The 21,625-nt window shown below is 42.3% G+C and overlaps 1 protein-coding gene across 4 annotated transcripts in view; it reads right to left on the bottom strand.

Annotated features, from left to right (window-relative positions):
- Positions 1 to 21,625, bottom strand: part of TACC1 (transforming acidic coiled-coil containing protein 1) — a 162,376-nt gene that overhangs the window by 61,779 nt on the left and 78,972 nt on the right. For 3 of the 4 annotated variants that reach the window (XM_089661296.1, XM_089661293.1, XM_089661297.1), the window contains exons 3-4: positions 12,081 to 12,939; positions 7,700 to 7,735 (exon numbers count right to left, since the gene is read on the bottom strand). In XM_089661296.1, the coding sequence (XP_089517422.1) occupies positions 7,700 to 7,735; positions 12,081 to 12,939 (895 nt within the window). The remainder of the gene's footprint in view (positions 1 to 7,699; positions 7,736 to 12,080; positions 12,940 to 21,625) is intronic. The other variant, XM_089661295.1, reaches the window with a different exon arrangement.

The following is a 21,625-nucleotide window of genomic DNA, read 5'->3' as shown; positions in this document are numbered from 1 at the left end:
AAAATGTCTTTGTATGCTGTGCTATTACCCGTACCTTCTACTGGAAACATCTGAACACAATAATATGGAGGCATGTCCAATTACTGTCAGCCATATAGTGTAGATATGCCAGTGCCAGTTAACACCAAGAGTCTCTCCACCATTTAATATAAAAAGTTCTCATCTTGTCTGAGCTCCCAAATGATTGGATCTCAAAAAGGTAAAAACATGACACTCCACATGAGAGAACCAGGGAAGCAGAGGGTCAATGGCACGGAGGGTCAGGGCAGCTTGATTTACAGCACACATCCCTTGTGGTAACCATGATATGCAACAAAATTTGCTAAAGTTAAGGGCTCATGTACACTGCAGCTGATAAACTGACGTTCAGAAGCTGTTCTGCGTTTTTTTCAGCAGCCCCTGAACTCTCCCTAAGGTTTTCCTATGTGTCCATGTACACTATGTCATTTCCAGTCATTTACAGGCAGTTGAGTTTACAGTCTGCACCAAACTTGCATTCAGGAGTAGATTTTACCTGCGTTTCAAACGCCAAACACTTGTAAATGCAGTTAACCGCATTTATAATCGTTTGCGTTTAGAAGCGTTTTTTAACTGTTCCATATCCAGATGCTCTCCAGAGCCTTTTTTCATCATCAGAAATGCATGCAAAGCATTTTCCAGGTACTCAAATGGACCCGGTACACCAGCGCAGTCAGTTCCAGGTTTTGCGCGAAGGAAAAAATGGTAGAACGCCGCATTATGCTCATGATGGGATCCATAGTGAATACAACCAGAAAAGACAGGTCATCTCAACACATACTGCTCTCTCTGCTTCTGCTCTCTCAATTTCTCTCAAAATGTCTGAAATAGTTAATTTTTTACTGTTTTTCAGTGCATTCTGGGTATTTGGGAAGGTCTCCTGATGTTATCTTTTAAAAACGCTTCTAAACACAAACGCTCATAAACGCTGTATGCAAACGTGGCTAAACTGACATTTTTTAACCAGTCAGTTTCCATCGTTCAGAAGAGTTTTTCAAATGCCCCGTGTACATGAGCCCTAATTCAAGTTTATCATTTATTATTTATTTCCTTGATTTGTTACATTCTTTTTAACAATGCCCGGTAGCACCTAAATTGGACTGATTTGCTTTTGAAATCAACAATAAGCCAAATTTGAATCAGGTGTCAGTAATATTCCAACTTAACAGCTGAAAGCAAACATTTTTGTACTATAGAAAGATCATAGCTTTGTGATTAAGAGTGTTACTGCATAGTTTCCCAATAGGCACTACAAGGCAGAAGACACAGGCATTGGGCACTCGCAAAAGTGTTTAATGCCAGAGTCTTACGGGCGCTGCAATGATGGGATGGAGGGAAGGTAGGAGGCATAGGAGAGGTGAATATATTTCTTCTTTTGCAGGAAACGATTTTTGCCAAATGTTTAGCATGCCAATAGACAAATCAGGCAAAAAATCCACCTAGCAATCCTGTTAGTATAGGACTCGTGTACACTAGAGCAGTAGTTCTCAGCAAATGGACTATGGCCTCCCTCCTCCTGGGCCTGCAGTCAGCTGCAGAACCCCCAACCTTCCATATTGCCTCCCAGCTCCCATAGTGCCCTCCTGAACTCCCCATAGTGGCCTCTTCAACTGTCCACAGTGCCCCCATACCCTCCGAGAGTCCTCAACCACCACCATTCCCCGCCAACCTCCACAGTGTCTCCCCACATCCCACAGTGCTATCCAGGCTTCTGCAGTGCCCACAGCCTGCTGCAGAGCATTCAGCCCCTGTAATGCCCTGCACCTCCAACAGTGTCACATAGTGCCCTCCATTCTCTAGAAATGCCCCAGCAAAGCCCCCAGCCTCCTGGGGACACCTCCTAACCCTCCAGAAACCCCCCACAGAGACATGCAGCCTCATCCAGAGCCTTCAGGAATTTCAATATGTGTTTTGCATTCACATACAGTTGTGTTCAAAATAATAGCAGTCAGACATCACTAACCTGATCAATCACTGTTTTTGGTAGAAATGATATTTCTACATGGCAAATAATTTCCTAGCAGGTGTAGTAGAGTAATAGAAATCCAACAGACCCAACAGTCATGACATGCATGCTGCTGATTCTGTGTAATTGAATCACTAATTGAAAGGGGCATGTTCAAAATAATAGCAGTGTGGAGTTCTATTAGTGAGGTCATTCATTCTTTGAAAAACAGGTGGCAATTATTGCCCTTATTTAAGGAAGGAAGGCAGCAAATGTTGTACATGCTGGTTATAGTGCATTTCTCTCTGAAATGCAGAGGAAAATGGGTCGTTCCAGACATTGTTCAGAAGAACAGCGTACCTTGATTAAAAAGTTGATTGGAGAGGGGAATACATATAAAGAAGTGCAGAAAATGATAGGCTGCTCAGCTAAAATATATATATATAGTGCAGCGCTCAAACCTAACTCAAATACTACAATTACTGTGCTCACATGCAATAGTGACACAAAATAAATCAAACTCAAATCATTAAGTGAAATATCCTTATTTATAAGTGCCACTCTATATTAATCCCTATCCCTTTGTGCCCACATAATCGAACAGATATATATGAAAATAAACAAGTTCTCATTTAAAAAATGATAATTAATTTTCACAGTGCTCCAAGTGTACCAAGTGTAGTGACGTGACCACACTTTATATATTAATCATCATTCAAGCCACAGTACACTGTGAAGACAGTGAAGCATGGTGGTGCAAGCATCATGATATGGGGATGTTTCTCATACTACGGTGTTGGACCTATTTATCGCATACCAGGGATCATGGATCAGTTTGAATACATCAGAATACTTGAAGAGGTCATGCTGCCTTATGCTGAAGAGGAAATGCCCTTGAAATGGGTGTTCCAACAAGACAACGACCCCAAACACACCAGTAAACGTGCAACTTGGTTCCAGACCAACAAGATTGACGTTATGGAGTGGCCAGCCCAATCCCCGGATCTTAATCCAATAGAAAACTTGTGGGGTGACATCAAAAATGCAGTTTCTGAGGCAAAACCAAGAAATAGAGAACTGTGGAATGTAGTCCAATCATCCTGGGCTGGAATACCTGTTCACAGGTGCCAGAAGTTGGTTGACTCCATGCAACACAGATGTACAGCAGTTCTCAGAAACAGTGCTAATACAACTAAATATTCATTAAGTGATTCAAAGGAAAGCAAAATCTTCAAACATTTTTCAGTTTATATAGTGAATGTTTGAGTTTGTAAAGAAGAATACAAACACTGCTATTTTTTTGAACAGTCTAAAATTCACTTTTCTTCAATTTTTGTAGAGGAACAACACACATTTGATATATTTTTCTTCATGTTTTGATTTGGAATAGAATGTGTAGTGTTCCCAATGCATTTGTATGTATGGAAATAAAAGCTATTAGAAGGATTTTGAGCTTTATTCACTTTTTTCAAAACACTGCTATTATTTTGAACACAACTGTATGTTTGTGGGAGAATATATGTTATATTTATTTATTTATTTACTGTTGGGCCATGGAAAGTTTTGGAAGACTTTCAAAAGGTTGAGAACCACTGTACTGGAGTTTGTGCTTTCCTGCTGACATATAGTCAGGTCCCTAAATGGGACAATTGGCTTCTCAGCTGTTCCATGGCCAGGTGTGTTATTCCCTCATTATCCCAATTACAATGAGCAGATAAAAGGTCCAGAGTTAATTTCAAGTGTGCTATTTGCATTTGGAATCTGTTGCTGTCAACTCTCAAGATGAGATCCAAAGAGCTGTCACTATCAGTGAAGCAAGCCATCATTAGGCTGAAAAAACAAACCAAACCCATCAGAGAGACAGCAAAAACATTAGGCGTGGCCAAAACAACTGTTTGGAACATTCTTAAAAAGAAGGAATGCACCGGTGAGCTCAGCAACACCAAAAGACCCGGAAGACCACGGCAAAAAACTGTGGTGGATGACCGAAGAATTCTTTCCCTGGTGAAGAAAACACCCTTCACAACAGTTGGCCAGATCAAGAACACTCTCCAGGAGGTAGGTGTATGTGTGTCAAAGTCAACAATCAAGAGAAGACTTCACCAGAGTGAATACAGAGGGTTCACCACAAGATGGAAACCATTGGTGAGCCTCAAAAACAGGAAGGCCAGATTAGAGTTTGCCAAACGACATCTAAAAAAGCCTTCACAGTTCTGGAACAACATCCTATGGACAGATGAGACTAAGATCAACTTGTACCAGAGTGATGGGAAGAGAAGGGTATGGAGAAGGAAAGGAACTGCTCATGATCCTAAGCATACCACCTCATCAGTGAAGCATGGTGGTAGTGTCATGGCGTGGGCATGTATGGCTGCCAATGGAACTGGTTCTCTTGTATTTATTGATGATGTGACTGCTGACAAAAGCAGCAGGATGAATTCTGAAGTGTTTCGGGCAATATTATCTGCTCATATTCAGCCAAATGCTTCAGAACTCGTTGGACGCCGCTTCACAGTGCAGATGGACAATGACCCAAAGCATACTGCAAAAGCAACCAAAGATTTTTTTAAGGGAAAGAAGTGGAATGTTATGCAATGGCTAAGTCAATCACCTGACCTGAATCCGATTGAGCATGCATTTCACTTGCTAAAGATAAAACTGAAGGGAAAATGCCCCAAGAACAAGCAGGAACTGAAGACAGTTGCAGTAGAGGCCTGGCAGAGCATCACCAGGGATGAAACCCAGCGTCTGGTGATGTCTATGCATTCCAGACTTCAGGCTGTAATTGACTGCAAAGGATTTGCAACCAAGTATTAAAAAGTGAAAGTTTGATTTATGATTATTATTCTGTCCCATTACTTTTGGTCCCTTAACAAGTGAAAGGCACATATGCAAACTGTTGTAATTCCTACACCGTTCACCTGATTTGGATGTAAATACCCTCAAATTAAAGCTGACAGTCTGCAGGTAAAGCACATCTTGTTCGTTTCATTTCAAATCCATTGTGGTGGTGTATAGAGCCAAAAATGTTAGAATTGTGTCGATGTCCCAATATTTATGGACTTGACTGTATATATTGTAAAGAATTTTCAAAGGATCTGGAACACAAATGTTTAAAATTTTCACTGGATCAAATAGATAAACATTCACTTCGGTATACTGTCACATGTATCTCACTGCATTCTTGAAGATTTGACTTGCCCCGTTTTACTGTGTTTTAACTGCTTTTATTCTTTTGAATGAGTCAAAGGGAATGCACTGTGAATTCAAGGTAAGCCGTAGTAAACCCCCCAAAGTGTGATGCTCAAGTACACAAGTCCTCAGAATTCCATTGCTTTTTCTAGTGGAAAAAGGCATTATTCAATTTAAAGGCAATAGTAACAAACTAACAGATGCCTGGAAAAGCAAAAGAGATTATATGGAGACCTGCACTTTAGCCAAAGCAGATGGTATTCACAGAAGAGAACGTAGTGTCATGGGGTTACCAGAAGGTAACCGTGTGAATCCTCCCAACACATGGTATGAGATGAAGCCCTCACCTCACCATATGGCCAGTTATGTCCTGGTGGTAGGGTAGTGGAAGGAGAATGGATACTGGGCAGGGTCTATGGATGAGAACATCTACAGTGCTGGGATGAAATCTCTATTCATGCAGAGAAGATTGGGGGGCACTGGGGTTGGGTGGAAACAGAGGTGCTGCTTTGGATACATAAAAGACCAAACACCAATATCTATGTAGTCTGCCCTGACTCCTCTGCAAATTGTTCACATATCTCTAAGGTTGAGTGTTGAATGTAATCAAAAGATGCAAACAATTTATAAAAGGTTTCTAAATAGTTACATGCATAACCTCACTGACTCCATATCATCTCTCCTTATTAAAAGTTATAGAGTCCACCAAAATTGATCATTTAGGTTTGTACAGATGCTACTGGATTCAGCCAAAATACTAGGGTGGGGCAGAGCCAAGATTCTCAAAGGGAAATTATCCATGGAGTCTTAGCCCTGTCCTTTTTAACTTTTCAGTTCAGTGAGATGATTCTTCTGTAGCATTTAGTAAATACAGAGGATATTTGCAAGTAAAAGGGTGAGAGTTCCTAGCCTTCTCCTGTGACTTAAGAGTCATGCATCTCTCCACACTTGACACTAGAGATCTGAGTAAGAATGCCCTTGGTATGAACATAACTTTATAGCTTCATGAGGATTACCAAATTCTATTGGCTTCTGAGGAAGTGGCAGTGCACGCCCAAGAAAAACATGCAACCAATTCATTTTTTCTTGGCAAAAGGCTACCAGCACCAAGAACTAGTTAGACATCACTATCTGCACTCCACTATATCCTGCAATGTGCTCTGCAACTAAGCCTGCATTTTATGAGCCAGTATTATCCTGTATAATATGAATTCATAAAATACAGGCCATGGTATGACGTCTGCAGTGTCCCTCAGATATATGTCTGCATAACACAGCAGAAAGAACGTTGTGACTGGAGGAGAGGTTGGAGCTCTTCTCCCAGCTATGTTTTTCCAACTCATTCAAGAGAAAAGCATCCCTTCTAAGTTAGACCTATAGCTCTCCAAGCAACAAAGTTTTTGCTCCTCCGCTGATTGAAGATCTCTAGGTCAGGTTCAGTAGTGGTTTACCGGACTTCTGTAGAGAGACCACTGCTTACACACAGAAAGTAAGGGTTTTCTGTGATGGTAGGAGATAGGCTACTAAGGCTTTGGCCACTTTCTAAAGAACACAAACTGTAAGACTTTGCACCCCTTTTGTTTTATTGGCACCTGGAATGCATTGAGCCAATTTAAACTGAAGATTACTTTTTGACTAAACACACAAATCTCCCAAGAGATAATCATTCCAATCCAACCTGTAAAGTAAGCCTTAATTACTTAAAAGAGAAGTATAGGTTTCTAAAAATAAATAAATAAATAAAACTATACTCACCTAGGTGGATGCAGCATTGATCCAATGCTGCATTTGTCCCACGTCGCTTCTCAACTTTCAGCGAGCAGAGAGCAGGTGACTGTCAGTCACTGGCTCTCTGGTCTGCCTCTCCAGCACTCACTAGAGCACCAGGCTGTGGAGGGACAGAAGCGGATGGCTCTGGCTCACAGCGGCTTGCTGAGAGGCTGAGCCAGCTGCTGGTCCAGGCATCTGGGTGGATAGTGAGTTTAAAGTTGGAATTTCTCCAGTCTGGACCAACTGAGCGACGTCAGGCGATAGCAAGCTTTAGTCCACTGTTCTCTGAAAACAGGTCACAGGAGTACAGAACGAAGTGCTCTCCTCAGCTCCATAGCAGAAGTAGGGCCAAAATAGCTTTGGCCCTACTTCTCCTTTAACCCTCAACACATAACCCCTATGTGAGCCCTTAGTACTTAATTTTCCTTTAACGCTTCACCCCTACAACCTGAATGCTTTAGCCAAACACTAAGTTAGCTTGTGAACTAAAACCTTTATTTACTTGAAGGTCCACCCAAAGAGTTCACCAATTTTTTTTATTTTTATACTTTAGTATTTTGCTGAGCACCTGCTTGCTTATTCATTCCACTCAGCTCAAAAAATTATTGTGGAGGAAACTCCCAGCATAGCCTCTGAAACCAATATATGATTGAACCCATAAGCATCTACCAAAAAACAGTTTATTGGTTTATACTTTCTATTCAGCTTTTTCCCTTTCTGTAACTGCTTTCAGACCATGTCAGGGCCGACAGCAAGCTGAAACGGCATACTTACAAGAGGAAACAGAGAAATTTCACTTGCTCAGAAGTCCTGAGGCAAACAAAGGAGAGAAGAGACAGCAAAGGAAAGGTGAAAAGATACAGAGATCGGAGAATGGGGCAGAGAAATCACTTAAATTGGCTTGAGTCAAAAAATATACCATATATTATTAATGAAATGGCTGCTCACAGTTACGGGATGAGAAGGTATATATGAAGGTAGGGGTAATATATAATGAATTACCAAGCATTTAATGCTAATATCTGTACCAGTCATTTTCTGGTAGACATAAAGGTGTAAAGGCAAACAGTGGAAATGGCAAGCTTAGTTTCTCCCCATGTATAAAGTGCAAGAGTAAGTGCAATGTTTAAGGCCATCCTAATAGGAGTACACTTGTATTTCTAAAGCAAATACACTATATGGGCAAATATTCATGGATACCTGACCATAACACCTACTATATGGCCAAAAGGACGTGAACACCCCTGCAAATTATTGAGTTCAGGTGTTTCCTGTGATAGCTATTCTTCATTTTACAGTATACAAAAGACATTTTAGACAATTGTGTGCTTCCAACTGTTGTGGTTCACAACAGGTGGGCATGACTGTGCCCCTGTACAAAGCCAGCTCCATAAAGACATGGTTTGAGGCATATGGTGCAGAAGAATTTGAGTTGCCTGCACAGAGCCCTGACCTCAACCCTACTGAAAATTTCTGTAATCTCTGCATTGGAACATATGATTGTCAGCCAGGTCCAGACCTCACAAATGCTATTTTGGCTGAACAGGCACAAAATCCCACAGACACACTCAAAAATGTTGGGGAAATCCATTCCAGAAGAGTGGAGGTTGTTATGGCCACAAAGGCTTTATAGGTGTGATGGTCAGGTACTTACAAACATTTGGCTATAGAGTGTACGTAAGCGCAAAACAGCGAGCTGCCCCCCAAGTTTGAAAGATTTTATTGCATTTTAGAAGATGAGTGTTAGGCTTCATTTGCCATACCAATAAAGCCCCACCCTCTTTTTATAAAGCTCCACCTTTCATGGATGCATGTTACCATGGCAGCTGAAAGGTGTTTAGGTTGTGGAAGAACAACTTGTTTCTTATACTGATGGTCATGGTGTGAAATGCTGAATGACAGTATAGTAAATCAGATAGATTTCCTGCTCTTTGATACAGTGATGAAACTGTATAGCAGTGATATAGAATTAACGCAAGCGTTAACCCAGTCAGAATTTTTTTTATAGTTATAGATTGAATTGGGAAAGGTCAGGTTAGTAAACCCTTGGAAAAGGTTCAACTGTAAGTGCTTTATACGTATTATTATACAAAATAAATATTGATTTCTAAATAAATTAATATTTTCCCCTAACCCTTCATTACAGTATAATGCTTACTGAATTTCCATTGCAATATAAGGTCTGCCTACTCCTGTTTGCATGTTACCATGGTAACCTCAGGAGGTTAGGTCCTGGAATTGTCAGGAGCGACAGCCACATTTTGGAAGGCAGCTGGGATGAAATTTGAAAGTCTAACACCCGGAAACTTGAAATTTATACCTTTCAGTGGGGGCTGCTACCTCACTGCATGGGCTGATTGCTTGTTTAGTCTAGGGCACGGGTGTCAAACTGGCGGCCCTCCAGCTGTTGACAAACTACAAGTCCCACGAGGCATTGCAAGATTGACAGTTACAAGCATGGCTCCCAAAGGCAGAGGCATGATGGGACTTGTAGTTTTGCAACAGCGGGAGGGACGCCAGTTTGACATCCCTGATCTAGGGGAAAGTAAATGCCCTTTTATTTACCCGATTCTCCACTCCCCCATCAGGCAGCTCTCCCCCACATTCCAGCAGTGGACTGTTCCTCAGTGTCATCACACCCACTGCAGGATTATGAATTTTGCATTCATCCTGAAGACATCAAGACCTTAGACTGCTAGAGCATGAGGGAGAAGATGCTGCGGGGAGCAGTCTAGCAGCGCAGAAGAGTGGAGTATCGAGTAAGTATATCTACGCCAACAAGTCTAGTCCTAGATCTAAACAAACAACTAACCATTGCAGACCAGGCACAATTCCACCGCAAGAAATAATTTCCAAGCTTCCCAGAGTTGGGCTTTTATATGCAGGAAATACACTGAAGAAAGAAATGTGAGATTGGTCATCTAATGAGATCGGCCATCAGATTTCTAGTTTCCTTTGTCCTCCAGATTTCAGTCTTTAGCATTTTCTCTTTTTCAGCACTTAAGAGTGGAACTGAACTAAAAAAATTGAACAATTGGTGTGTTACAGAGAACATTTAGAAATGTTAACTGTGCCTCAGTAGTATCCAAAAAAATCTCCTTTTTTGTCAGGAATCCCTCCTGAAAATCAGCAGGGAGCCTAGGCACTCCTGTGTCTACAGCCTCATAGCTATATGTCTACATTGTGACATCAAAGGCACTGCTGCCTGCGATTGCTAGTCTCAGAAGATTTGGAATGAGATTTGGTGCTGCTCACTGTTCTCCTTGCTGGAGGCTCTGACCTGAGGAAGCAAAGCCCTGCCTCTACCAAGATGGCTGCCTCCACTCAGAGACATATTGCAGGGCAAGGCATGGTAAATCAGTAATGGAGAAAAGATCAGCTGCAGGGAGACCACAGGCAATACTGGTAACAAGTTCTTTGCCTGCCTGCTTTGTGCATAGTCACCAGAGTTCAGTTAAAGATATCAATGCTACAGACACAAATGTCTCCCACAATCTCACCTCTATTTATCTGTCCTGCCAACATGCATATGTAAGTGGGGCATGCTTTATGTTGGACAGAAAGATAGGTGGGCAGGACTCCAACATCACACATGGAGATTTAAGAGCTGTGTTCTACAAGTAATGCACAGCACGGTAAAGGCTTCTAGTAATTCGTTATGACTGAATTTTAGGAAAGATAAATGAAACAATAGGAAATATTTAAAGCACTGGGAGCCATAGAGAGAAGTTATGGGAACTGTTGTGGGTACAAGGAGAAGATGCATGGAAGACTAAAACAGCTGGTTTAAAAACACACAAAAAGAAGTCAATATAGAAGTCAATAAATAATACAGACAAATACAAAATTGGCATTAAAGAGACCCTGTCATCAGCTTAAAAAAAAAACTGGTTGCTTGCAGATTTTTACTTTTTATAGATTATTTTTTAATTTAGTTGCAATGTGGCTTTGAAGTTGCTAGAACATTTGAATACTCCTGGAGAGTCAATTTCCTAGCACATCCCCTATCCCCTTGCATGTCAAAGCCTTCTTTTGTTCTATAAAGCCAGCCATAGATGGATAAAAACGTATCAGGTTCAGCAGGAACCAGCCAAATTTCAATCCATGGGCAGGCTGATTGTACTAAAGTCAATCTATCAACTTCAGCACAGCCAGCCTGTCAGATTTGTTTTGGTGCAATCACTGCCAGCAGCTATACCTGCCAGCAGTGGTCATTTTTTTACTGCCAGTGGGGAAAGCCCTTCAACTGTCAGGATACAATAGCTCCGTGGGAGGGTGTTGATGATGACAGTCAGTGTTGATGGAAGAATTGAGCAATTTTCTTTCCTTCAACCCGTAGTTGAAGTAAAGAAAACTGTATAATGCATGGCCTGCCTAAGTATCTAATATTCGCTGTCCTAACTCAGCTCCTCCGCCCCTACCATCACCTCCCTAGCACTGAATCTGTGGGTCTGCTGCCATCTCATCCAAGGTGGCTCCACCCAGCAGCAGGCTCAGGGCTTTTGGATGTCTACACAAGAGAGGCATTTAGTAAAGTAAAAGTAAATAATGTATAAAATGCAAATGCATAATCGCGCAGAGATTTTCATTAAAATGAATGGTCTGGCGACAGGGTTTCTTTAGGAGAATTTAACATATACTGTATACAGAGGATCCTGAAAATTATAAAATGAGAGTGGATCAACATTCCAAGCTAGTTTTGAAAAGCTAATAAGCTATATATTAGTTGGCTGCATTATGGTGCTTAGACATGATTGTATCAGGACATTTGGTTAGTACTATAGGCATTACTCATAATGACTGGATAACAGATTGAACATCGTGCTGTGTCCACAATCTGTATATTAGCCTATTATGTTATTGAACTCTAAGGACAAAAAAATTTTAATAAAGAAGGTGGAAACACAAGTATTATTTAGCAGCTTGCCATACTAGACTGTAGACTCTCCCAGATCAGATATTTGTGTCATACTGAGGTGTATTCCTGCAGTCTGACTTCATCAGACTGCAACATTCAGGAAAAGCAACCTAAGGGGATATTATGTTAAATTATTTTCCGTAAACAGCTACCATGCAGCATCTTGGATCACTAACACATTATATTTTTTTTAAACAAAAATTGTAATGAGGAATACAATTTTCAAGAGAAACTTACGTTATTAGACGGGATCTACCCAACTTTGGCGAAGATCTTGGACTACCTGATCCTCTCCTTGGTCTAGTTTCCTGGACAAGATCAGTTTCTGAACCTGAGAGGGTCTTACATAGCTTAGGATGATCGAGAGGGCCATCACTTAGATCTTTGTTGAATCCACAAGGTGCTTTTGTAACGGTAGGAGATGAAGACAAGGCTGACTGTCCTCCAAAAGGGTTGAAGTTGGGGTCTTCCCACTGGCTGGAATCAAAGTTATAGGATGATTTGGGGAGGGGAAGGTCATCCGAATCTGCATTCATCTCCAGGTTCTTCTCCTGCTGCCCAGCTTTGTTTGTCCTGTTGGAACTTTCCTTTTGTATCCTGGATGGAAGTTTACTCACAGGTTTCCGGACTCTCCTTGGGGAATCTTTCTTGATATTGTCATTTGTTTCCATTAGAGAGTCCTGATTGTTAATATCTCTTTCAGAAGTATCCACTGATGTTGCATTATCTGTCTGAAGGCCATTGTTATTGAGGAAATCTTTACCAACATCCTTCAAACTTTCTTTATCTATTAACTTCTGCTGAGGTCCCGTGTCATTGCCTTGGTCGTCTCGTGCTGAAAAAGCATTATCTACAGACAAATCTTCTGGAGGTTGGACCACAGTATTTTCAGCAGGGGACTCTTTAACATCTCCAACTGAAATCCTGGTAATAGAATCCACAGCGCTTACCTCAGAAACATCTAGACTATTGTCTAGAGCCAAGTCACTGGTTGTCTTCCTACCAAGGTTTGTTTCCAAAGTACCATCAGTTAATAGGTTGTTATTATCATTTAACGTTAAGTCTGATAAGAGTTCTGTGACAACTTTATCACTTTCTGAAAAAAAAAGAAGAAATGATCAAATACTTAAATTTGTCTCATAACGTAATAAAGCTGTAGCAAGCGTCTGGCCTGGTTTAGCATGCTCCATACAAAGTGTTCTGTGGTATGGCAGTGATTGGTGGCCATGGTGAAAGGTGGATGTTGTCTTAGAAAATGTGGTTTATTAGAACAAACCTTTCCACAAGCTAAAGAAAAGGGGGATCACTATATACTGTAAACGGTCAACAGTTGTAAGGTTCGGGTTTCACTGATTAAGGTTTAAATGGGGGAGTCTCTCCAATCAGGGACACCAGCTAAACATATATTATTTGTAATGTTCCAATTCAGACTTTTTCTATCATCATTTAGTACCACCTTTCAAAATCTACAGGTCCTCACCACAAACACCAAAGTCAATTCTATGGGGAATGCATGGGTGCAGGTTTACAGCTCTCACACAATTTTTTCTTTTATCTTTTGCATAAAATAAGTGTTTCCTTTGTCACCAAGTGCTTGATTTTCCGAACATTGGAATTAGGACACATGCATATAATATCCACTTCCATTGAGACAGTCTAGTGGAGGGTGGGTAGGGCTTACCCACCAATGTCCAAAAATCAAACCTTTAGTAACAATATGAATCCAGGGTCTGAAAGATACATGCAGGAGTGTTTTGTGGCAATAAGGGAAACAGAATGGTAGCTCATAGTACATATTCTTAGAAAGAGATTTTAATTATTAAAATTTAAAATAAACATCAGATTTACTGGAAGGCATGTCTTACTAGCTGTCATGGGCAAAACCAACGTGCCTCAGTACTAGTTCCCACTCTTGTTCCCATACTGCATAGCAGATAACAGCTTAAATTGACAGTGTCTGTATATTAAAAGCTGCAAATAGCTGGAGGGAAACAAGAGTATGTAATTGTGTTACAAATACTTGACTTTTATGTTAGGCCAAAAAAAGAGCAATTGTTTCAAGTAAAACCTTAATTATTGCAATTAAAACAAAGCTGTCATGTAATACCTTCAATCCTGAATGCTCTCCCAGGTAAAACCATATAAGCCCAGTATATCATACAAGCCAGGCATAGTCACGGTAATAGCAGAGTCTTGAAAAGGTCATTTTGTCATAAGACTAGCATACATTTTATAACTTTTTTCCTTTACATGAACATTCTTAACTTCAAATCATAAAAGTACCAATTAAATGATACAGTACAGACTTTGTTATAATTTTTTTTTTTAGTTGGGGCCCATTCAATCCACGCTCGTCCACTCAGGTGTGGGTTGTATCACGTTAACGTGCATTTTATTACTTTCAATTAATTGAAATGAATTGCATAATTTTCAGCAGCAGAACAAATGGCACCCTAGCTCAACAATGTTACAAACACATTAGTGTAACTTGGCCCCTAATGATTAGCAGCAGGGATCACCTCTCACATGTTTGGCAGTTTTATAGTTTTGTTCACACCAATCAGTTAATATGCACATGTGTGGTGTGATTGTGCACTGCTTGCAATGTACTGTTATAATATATTGCAGAGCTTGCTTTTTTTCTGTCTTTTTACAGTGCAGCGCATTAGAAAGTGGAACATAGTTAGTGTGGCTGAAAAAAAGGACAAAAGTCCATCCAGTTCAACCATAATAAAAAAAAAATTATATATACAGTGGGGATCGAAAGTTTGGGTACCCCAGCTAAAAATTTGTATTAAAAAAACTAAAAATTCTTCCTGCGCCAAGTGAAACACCCTACTACAGGATCTATCCTGCTGCTGTGCAATGTGGTAAACACAAAATGTGATAAATATAAATAAACAGCGCAAACATAGACCTCTATATCAAATCAATATACAAAGTGCAAACATATATAGAAAATTATATTAAGAGTGAAGTCCATCATGATTAATAAACAAAAGTTCAGAAATCTCAAAAATATTTTGTGCAAAAAGAAATTTTCAAATTCTTCTTCTAATATAAAGAAAAAACTTCCACCTTCCACCCGTGAAAACCAACATCAAATGCACTCACCAGATTTAGGTGAGTGAAACGCCTTTTAGGAATTTTTATGGGATCCTAAACCCTCTTTCGTATCCACTCTGTAGGAATCCTCACCTCCAGCATAGGCTCCACCATCCAACCGGGGAGAAAAAAATCTCAGATAGTGTAATATTGCAAAATACCATTTATAAGTAAAATCAAGGATTAAGGCCACTCACATTTAAATCACTTTAAAAAGGCATATTTATTAGGACAAGCTTCTTCCAGATGGATAATGAATGTAAGGCAACCTCCCACGGAATCTCACATCACAGCTCCAGGTTACAGCAGAAGCTCCACAGAGACCAAACATGCACAGATCCCAAAAGATGGCCGCTGGAACGCACCGCTCAGCGTGCGCTCCACTCACCGGAAGTGACGTCAGACGTACGGGGTAAAAACCGGAAATGCGTCAACGCGTTTCGCCCCTCCCATCGGGCGTTCTCAAGACGTCAAGACGTCTTGAGAACGCCCGATGGGAGGGGCGAAACGCGAGAGGGGCGAAACGCGGGAGGGGCGAAAGGTGAGGATTCCTACAGAGTGGATACGAAAGAGGGTTTAGGATCCCATAAAAATTCCTAAAAGGCGTTTCACTCACCTAAATCTGGTGAGTGCATTTGATGTTGGTTTTCACGGGTGGAAGGTGGAAGTTTTTTCTTTATATTAGAAGAAGAATTTGAAAATTTCTTTTTGCACAAAATATTTTTGAGATTTCTGAACTTTTGTTGTTTATTAATCATGATGGACTTCACTCTTAATATAATTTTCTATATATGTTTGCACTTTGTATATTGATTTGATATAGAGGTCTATGTTTGCGCTGTTTATTTATATTTATTATAAAAATTTGTATTAATGTGCTTAAAGAAGCCAAGGAAAGATGGAAAAATCTCCAAAAGGCATCAAATTACAGATTAGACATTCTTATAATATGTCAACAAAAGTTAGATTTTATTTCCATTATTTACACTTTCAAAATAACAGAAAACAAAAAAATGGCGTCTGCAAAAGTTTGGGCACCCTGCAGAATTTATAGCATGCACTGCCCCCTTTGCAAAGCTGAGAGCTGCCAGTGTCATGGATTGTTCTCAATCATCATCTGGGAAGACCAGGTGATGTCAATCTCAAAGGTTTTAAATGCTCAGACTCATCTGACCTTGCCCCAACAATCAGCACCATGGGTTCTTCTAAACCAGCGGTTCTCAACCTGGGGGTCGCGACCCCTTTGGGGGTCAAACGACCATTTCCCAGGGGTCGCCTAAGACCATCGGAAAACACATATTTCCGATGGTCTTAGGAACCGAGACACCGCTCCTCTGACTCAGTCGATGTGTGGGCGGGATGACACGCTGCCCTGTCACCTGGCCACACCTCCGGGATCCCTCAACAACTCCGTCTCCTCGCCGCTGATTGGCCACCGGAACTGTAGCTCAGGAGAGGCACACAGGCGGCCAATCACCGGCGAGGAGGTGGAGCTTGGAGAGGAGGAGCCGAGCGGCAGCGCGCGTAGATCTAAGAAGATCGAGGGAACTGCCGGAGTAAGTGAAGAGGAGAGCGGCCAGAGAAGGAAGACAGCTGACAGGTAAGTGAGAGAGCGAGCCCAGGCTGGAGCAGGGGTCAGCAAGGTAAGTATCATTGGTGTCAGTGGGAGGAATAGTGCCCCATCATTTGTGTGACTAATACCAACAATGGGGCACTATTTCTCCCACTGACACCAATGATGGGGCACTATTTCCTCCCCCCCCCCCGCACTGACACCAATGATGGGGCACTATTCCTCCCCCCCACTGACACCAACGATGGGGCACTATTCCTCCCCCCCACTGACACCAACGATGGGGCACTATTCCTCCCCTCCCACTGACACCAACGATGGGGCACTATTCCTCCCCCCACTGACACCAAGAATGGGGCACTATTCCTCCCCCCACCGACACCAACGATGGGGCACTATTCCCCCCCCTGACCCCAAAGATGGGGCACTATTTCCCCCTCCACCACACTGACACCAATGATGGGGCACTATTCCTCCCACTGACACCAATGATGGGGCACTTTTCCCCCCACTGACACCAATGATGGGGCACTATTCCCCCCACTGACACCAATGATGAGGCACTATTCCCCCCACTGACACCAATGATGGGGCACTATTCCCCCCACTGACACCAATGATGGGGCACTATTCCCCCCACTGAAACCAATGATGGGGCACTATTCCCCCCACTGACACCAATGATGGGGCACTATTCCCCCCACTGACACCAATGATGGGGCACTATTCCCCCCACTGACACCAATGATGGGGCACTATTCCTCCCACTGACACCAATGATGGGGCACTTTTCCCCCCACTGACACCAATGATGGGGCACTATTCCCCCCACTGACACCAATGATGGGGCACTATTCCCCCCACTGACACCAATGATGGGGCACTATTCCCCCCACTGACACCAATGATGGGGCACTATTCCCCCCACTGAAACCAATGATGGGGCACTATTCCCCCCACTGACACCAATGATGGGGCACTATTCCCCCCACTGACACCAATGATGGGGCACTATTCCCCCCACTGACACCAATGATGGGGCACTATTCCCCCCACTGACACCAATGATGGGGCACTATTCCTCCCACTGACACCAATGATGGGGCACTATTCCCCCCACTGACACCAACGATGGGGCACTATTCCCCCCACTGACACCGATGGGGCACTATTTCCCCCTCCACCACACTGACATCAATGATGGGGCACTATTCCTCCCACTGACACCAATGATGGGGCACTATTCCCCCCACTGACACCAATGATGGGGCACTATTCCCCCCACTGACACCAATGATGGGGCACTATTCCCCCCACTGACACCAATGATGGGGCACTATTCCCCCCACTGACACCAATGATGGGGCACTATTCCCCCCACTGACACCAATGATGGGGCACTATTCCCCCCACTGACACCAATGATGGGGCACTATTCCCCCACTGACACCAATGATGGGGCACTATTCCCCCCACTGACACCAATGTTGGGGCTCTATTCCTCCCACTGACACCAATGTTGGGGCTCTATTCCTCCCACTGACACCAACGATGGGGCACTATTCCCCCCACTGACACCAACGATGGGGCACTATTCCCCCCACTGACACCAACGATGGGGCACTATTTTCCCCACTGACACCAACGATGGGGCACTATTCCTCCCAATGACACCAACGATGGGGCACTATTCCTCCCCACTGACACCAACGATGGGGCACTATTCCCCCCACTGACACCAACGATGGGGCACTATTCCCCCCACTGACACCAACGATGGGGCACTATTCCCCCCACTGACACCAACGATGGGGCACTATTCCCCCCACTGACACCAACGATGGGGCACTATTCCCCCCACTGACACCAACGATGGGGCACTATTCCCCCCACTGACACCAACGATGGGGCACTATTCCCCCCACTGACACCAACGATGGGGCACTATTCCCCCCACTGACATCAACGATGGGGCACTATTCCTCCCACTGACACCAACGATGGGGCACTATTCATCCCACTGACATCAGTGATGGGGCACTACTCCTTCCACTGACACCAATGATGTGGCACTAGTCCTCCCACTGCAAAATTACAGTTATGAAGTAGCAATGAAAATAATTTTATGGTTGGGGGTCACCACAACATGAGGAACTGTATTAAGGGGTCGCGGCATTAGAAAGGTTGAGAACCACTGTTCTAAACAGTTGTCTAGAAAACTGAAACTGAAAATAGTTGATGCTCACAAAGCTGGAGAAGGCTATAAGAAGATAGCAAAGCGTTTTCAGATGTCAATATCCTCTGTTCGTAAAGTAATTAAGAAATGGCAGTCATCAGGAACAGTGGAAGTTAAAGCAAGATCTGGAGGACCAAGAAAAATATCAGACAGAACAGCTCGCAGGATTGTGAGAAAAACAATTCAAAACCCACGTTTGACTGCACGATCCCTCCAGAAAGATCTGGCAGACACTGGAGTTGTGGTACACTATTCCACTATAAAGAGATACTTGTACAAATATGGTCTTCATGGAAGAATCATCAGAAGAAAACCTCTTCTACGTCCTCACCACAAAAATCATCGTTTGAACTTTGCAAATGAACATATAGACAAGCCTGATGCATTTTGGAAAAAAGTTCTGTGGACCGATGAGGTTAAAATTGAACTTTTTAGCCGGAATGAGCAAAGGTACGTTTGGAGAAGAAGGGGCACAGAATTTAATGAAAAGAACCTCTGTCCAACTGTTAAGCATGGGGTTGGATCAATCATGTTTTGGGGTTGTGCTGCAGCCAGTGGCACAGGGAACATCTCACGAGTAGAAGGAAAAATGGATTCAATAAAATTTCAGCACATTTTGGATGGTAACTTGATGCCATCTGTGAAAAAGCTGAAGTTAAAGAGAGGATGGCTTCTACAAATGGATAATTATCCTAAACACACCTCGAAATCCACGGGGGATTACATCAAGAGGCATAAACTGAAGGTTTTGCCATGGCCTTCACAATCTCCTGACCTCAACATAATTGAAAATCTATGGATAGACCTTAAAAGAGCAGTGCGTGACAGACAGCCCAGAAATCTCAAAGAACTGGAAGACTTTTGTAAGGAAGAATGGGCAAAGATACCTCAAACAAGAATTGAAAGACTCTTGGCTGGCTACAAAAAGCGTTTACAAGCTGTGATACTTGCCAAAGGGGGCAGTACAAGATATTAACTCTGCAGGGTGCCCAAACTTTTGCAGACGCCATTTTTTTGTTTTCTGTTATTTTGAAAGTGTAAATGATGGAAATAAAATCTAACTTTTGTTGACATATTATAAGAATGTCTAATCTGTAATTTGATGCCTTTTGGAGATTTTTCCATCTTTCCTTGGCTTCTTTATGCACATTAATACAAATTTTTAGCTGTGGTACCCAAACTTTCGATCCCCACTGTATATATATATATATATATATATATATATATAAATAAATTCCTGTACCAACAGTTGATCCAGAGGAAGGCAAAAAAAGCGCAGAAAAGCATGATCCAACATGTCCGATCCTTTGTCATTGCACATCAACACCTTAGTTTGAACTGAAGGACAAATAACAAATTGTCTTGTTCTTGTGTTGGGATTCCATTCCAATTGGCAAGAATGAGGCCTTAAAGCTGAATTCTGAGAATGACAACAATCTGTCCTTGTGGTGGGGCTCCCTGCAATGATTAAATGCTCATTTAATCAAGGGGGGCAGGGATAAGGTTACATTGTCTAGTTAAAAAAAGATACAAGTCCATCCAGTTGTACCCACAGAGAACCCCACCACACACACACACACACACAAATTGAAAACCTCCATAAACACAATCCTATACCCACAGTTTATCCAGAGGAAGGTAACACCCCCCCCCCCCCCAATAAGTCATGATCTGATTTGTTCCAGTGGGAGAACAAAATTCCTTCCCGATTACCCAAGAGGCATATAGGATATTCCCTAGACCAACTGTGTGTATTCCTTGCTCAGACAGGATTCTCCAATCAATATGACCGGTCCCCTGCAGTGTCCTCTCTAAGCACCTTTGGGCCGCAGTTGCATGGTCACTTCCACCCATAAAACACAAGGTTAATAGCACTGAACTGTGCGTGATGAGACAGAAGGACCACCCATGGCCTACCCACAGATCGGGGCTTGAGGACAGCAGTGGAGCCTGCCAGACCAAAGGACAGAGAAAGTAATATACTTTCGACCTGCACCAGTAGACTTCATAAGATTTTAACCTTGCAGTGCCAGGGCCCCACTGCAAGGGCAGATTTTTTTTTCTCGTTCTCAGAGTTCAGATTCAATAGTAAGGAGACTTACAAACAAACCCATCATACAAAGCAGCCTGAAAAAACTTCTATCTGTACACCTGAAAGCTAATGCTTATATCACCAGTTTCCTACATTAAATACTCTTCTTTTTATTGCTATCATAAAGTGCTATAAAAAATATAACCTTTAAAAAATTATACATTGGGTCCTTTAATTGGTGGTTGTGGAGGAATATGAAATGTTGCATGTTACTGATCTGTATCTGATGTTAGTGCACTGTATTTCAAATAAACTATTTTGTTGCAGCAGATATAGTTTATTAGGTGCAGAGTAGAAGGTTTAGAAATGGCAGTTTTTGTCTCTCTCTATTGTAATATCCAATTTATCTTCCTATATGTTTAAAGGCTAACTCCACTTTTTTACACCATGTTACATACTTACATATTCCGAGTATAACATGTAACAGGATTGTAAGCTGACCCCCCAACCGCTCTTACCCTGATAGCAGTCAGAGTTTTATTCTCTCCTGGGGCAGCTGTCGCTTTTAAATATTGTGCAGCTCTGCAGGGTTCTGCCTGATCAGCCACCTGATTCATTCACAGAGATCTGTGAATGAATTAACTAAAAGTGGTGGCAGAATACTTGTAGTTCTCAATGGAACACAAGTGTAGTGATCAGCGCATTTGTCGTCCACTTCGTAGACACCTTCTCCAGCTCACTAACTGAAAGCCAATATGTTTGTACAGACTGAGAGCTGGAGAAAGTCTGCAAGGGCCTGGCACTGTACCAGTGATTCACTGATCATGGTTGCAACG

The sequence above is a fragment of the Staurois parvus genome, unplaced genomic scaffold (genome assembly GCF_062004578.1).
Source record: "Staurois parvus isolate SC_StPar_1 unplaced genomic scaffold, SC_StPar_1.0 ptg001328l, whole genome shotgun sequence".
NCBI classification, from domain to species: Eukaryota; Metazoa; Chordata; class Amphibia; order Anura; family Ranidae; genus Staurois; species Staurois parvus.
Note: the sequence above shows the minus strand (reverse complement) of the source record. Positions and strands in the feature narration are given on the sequence as shown.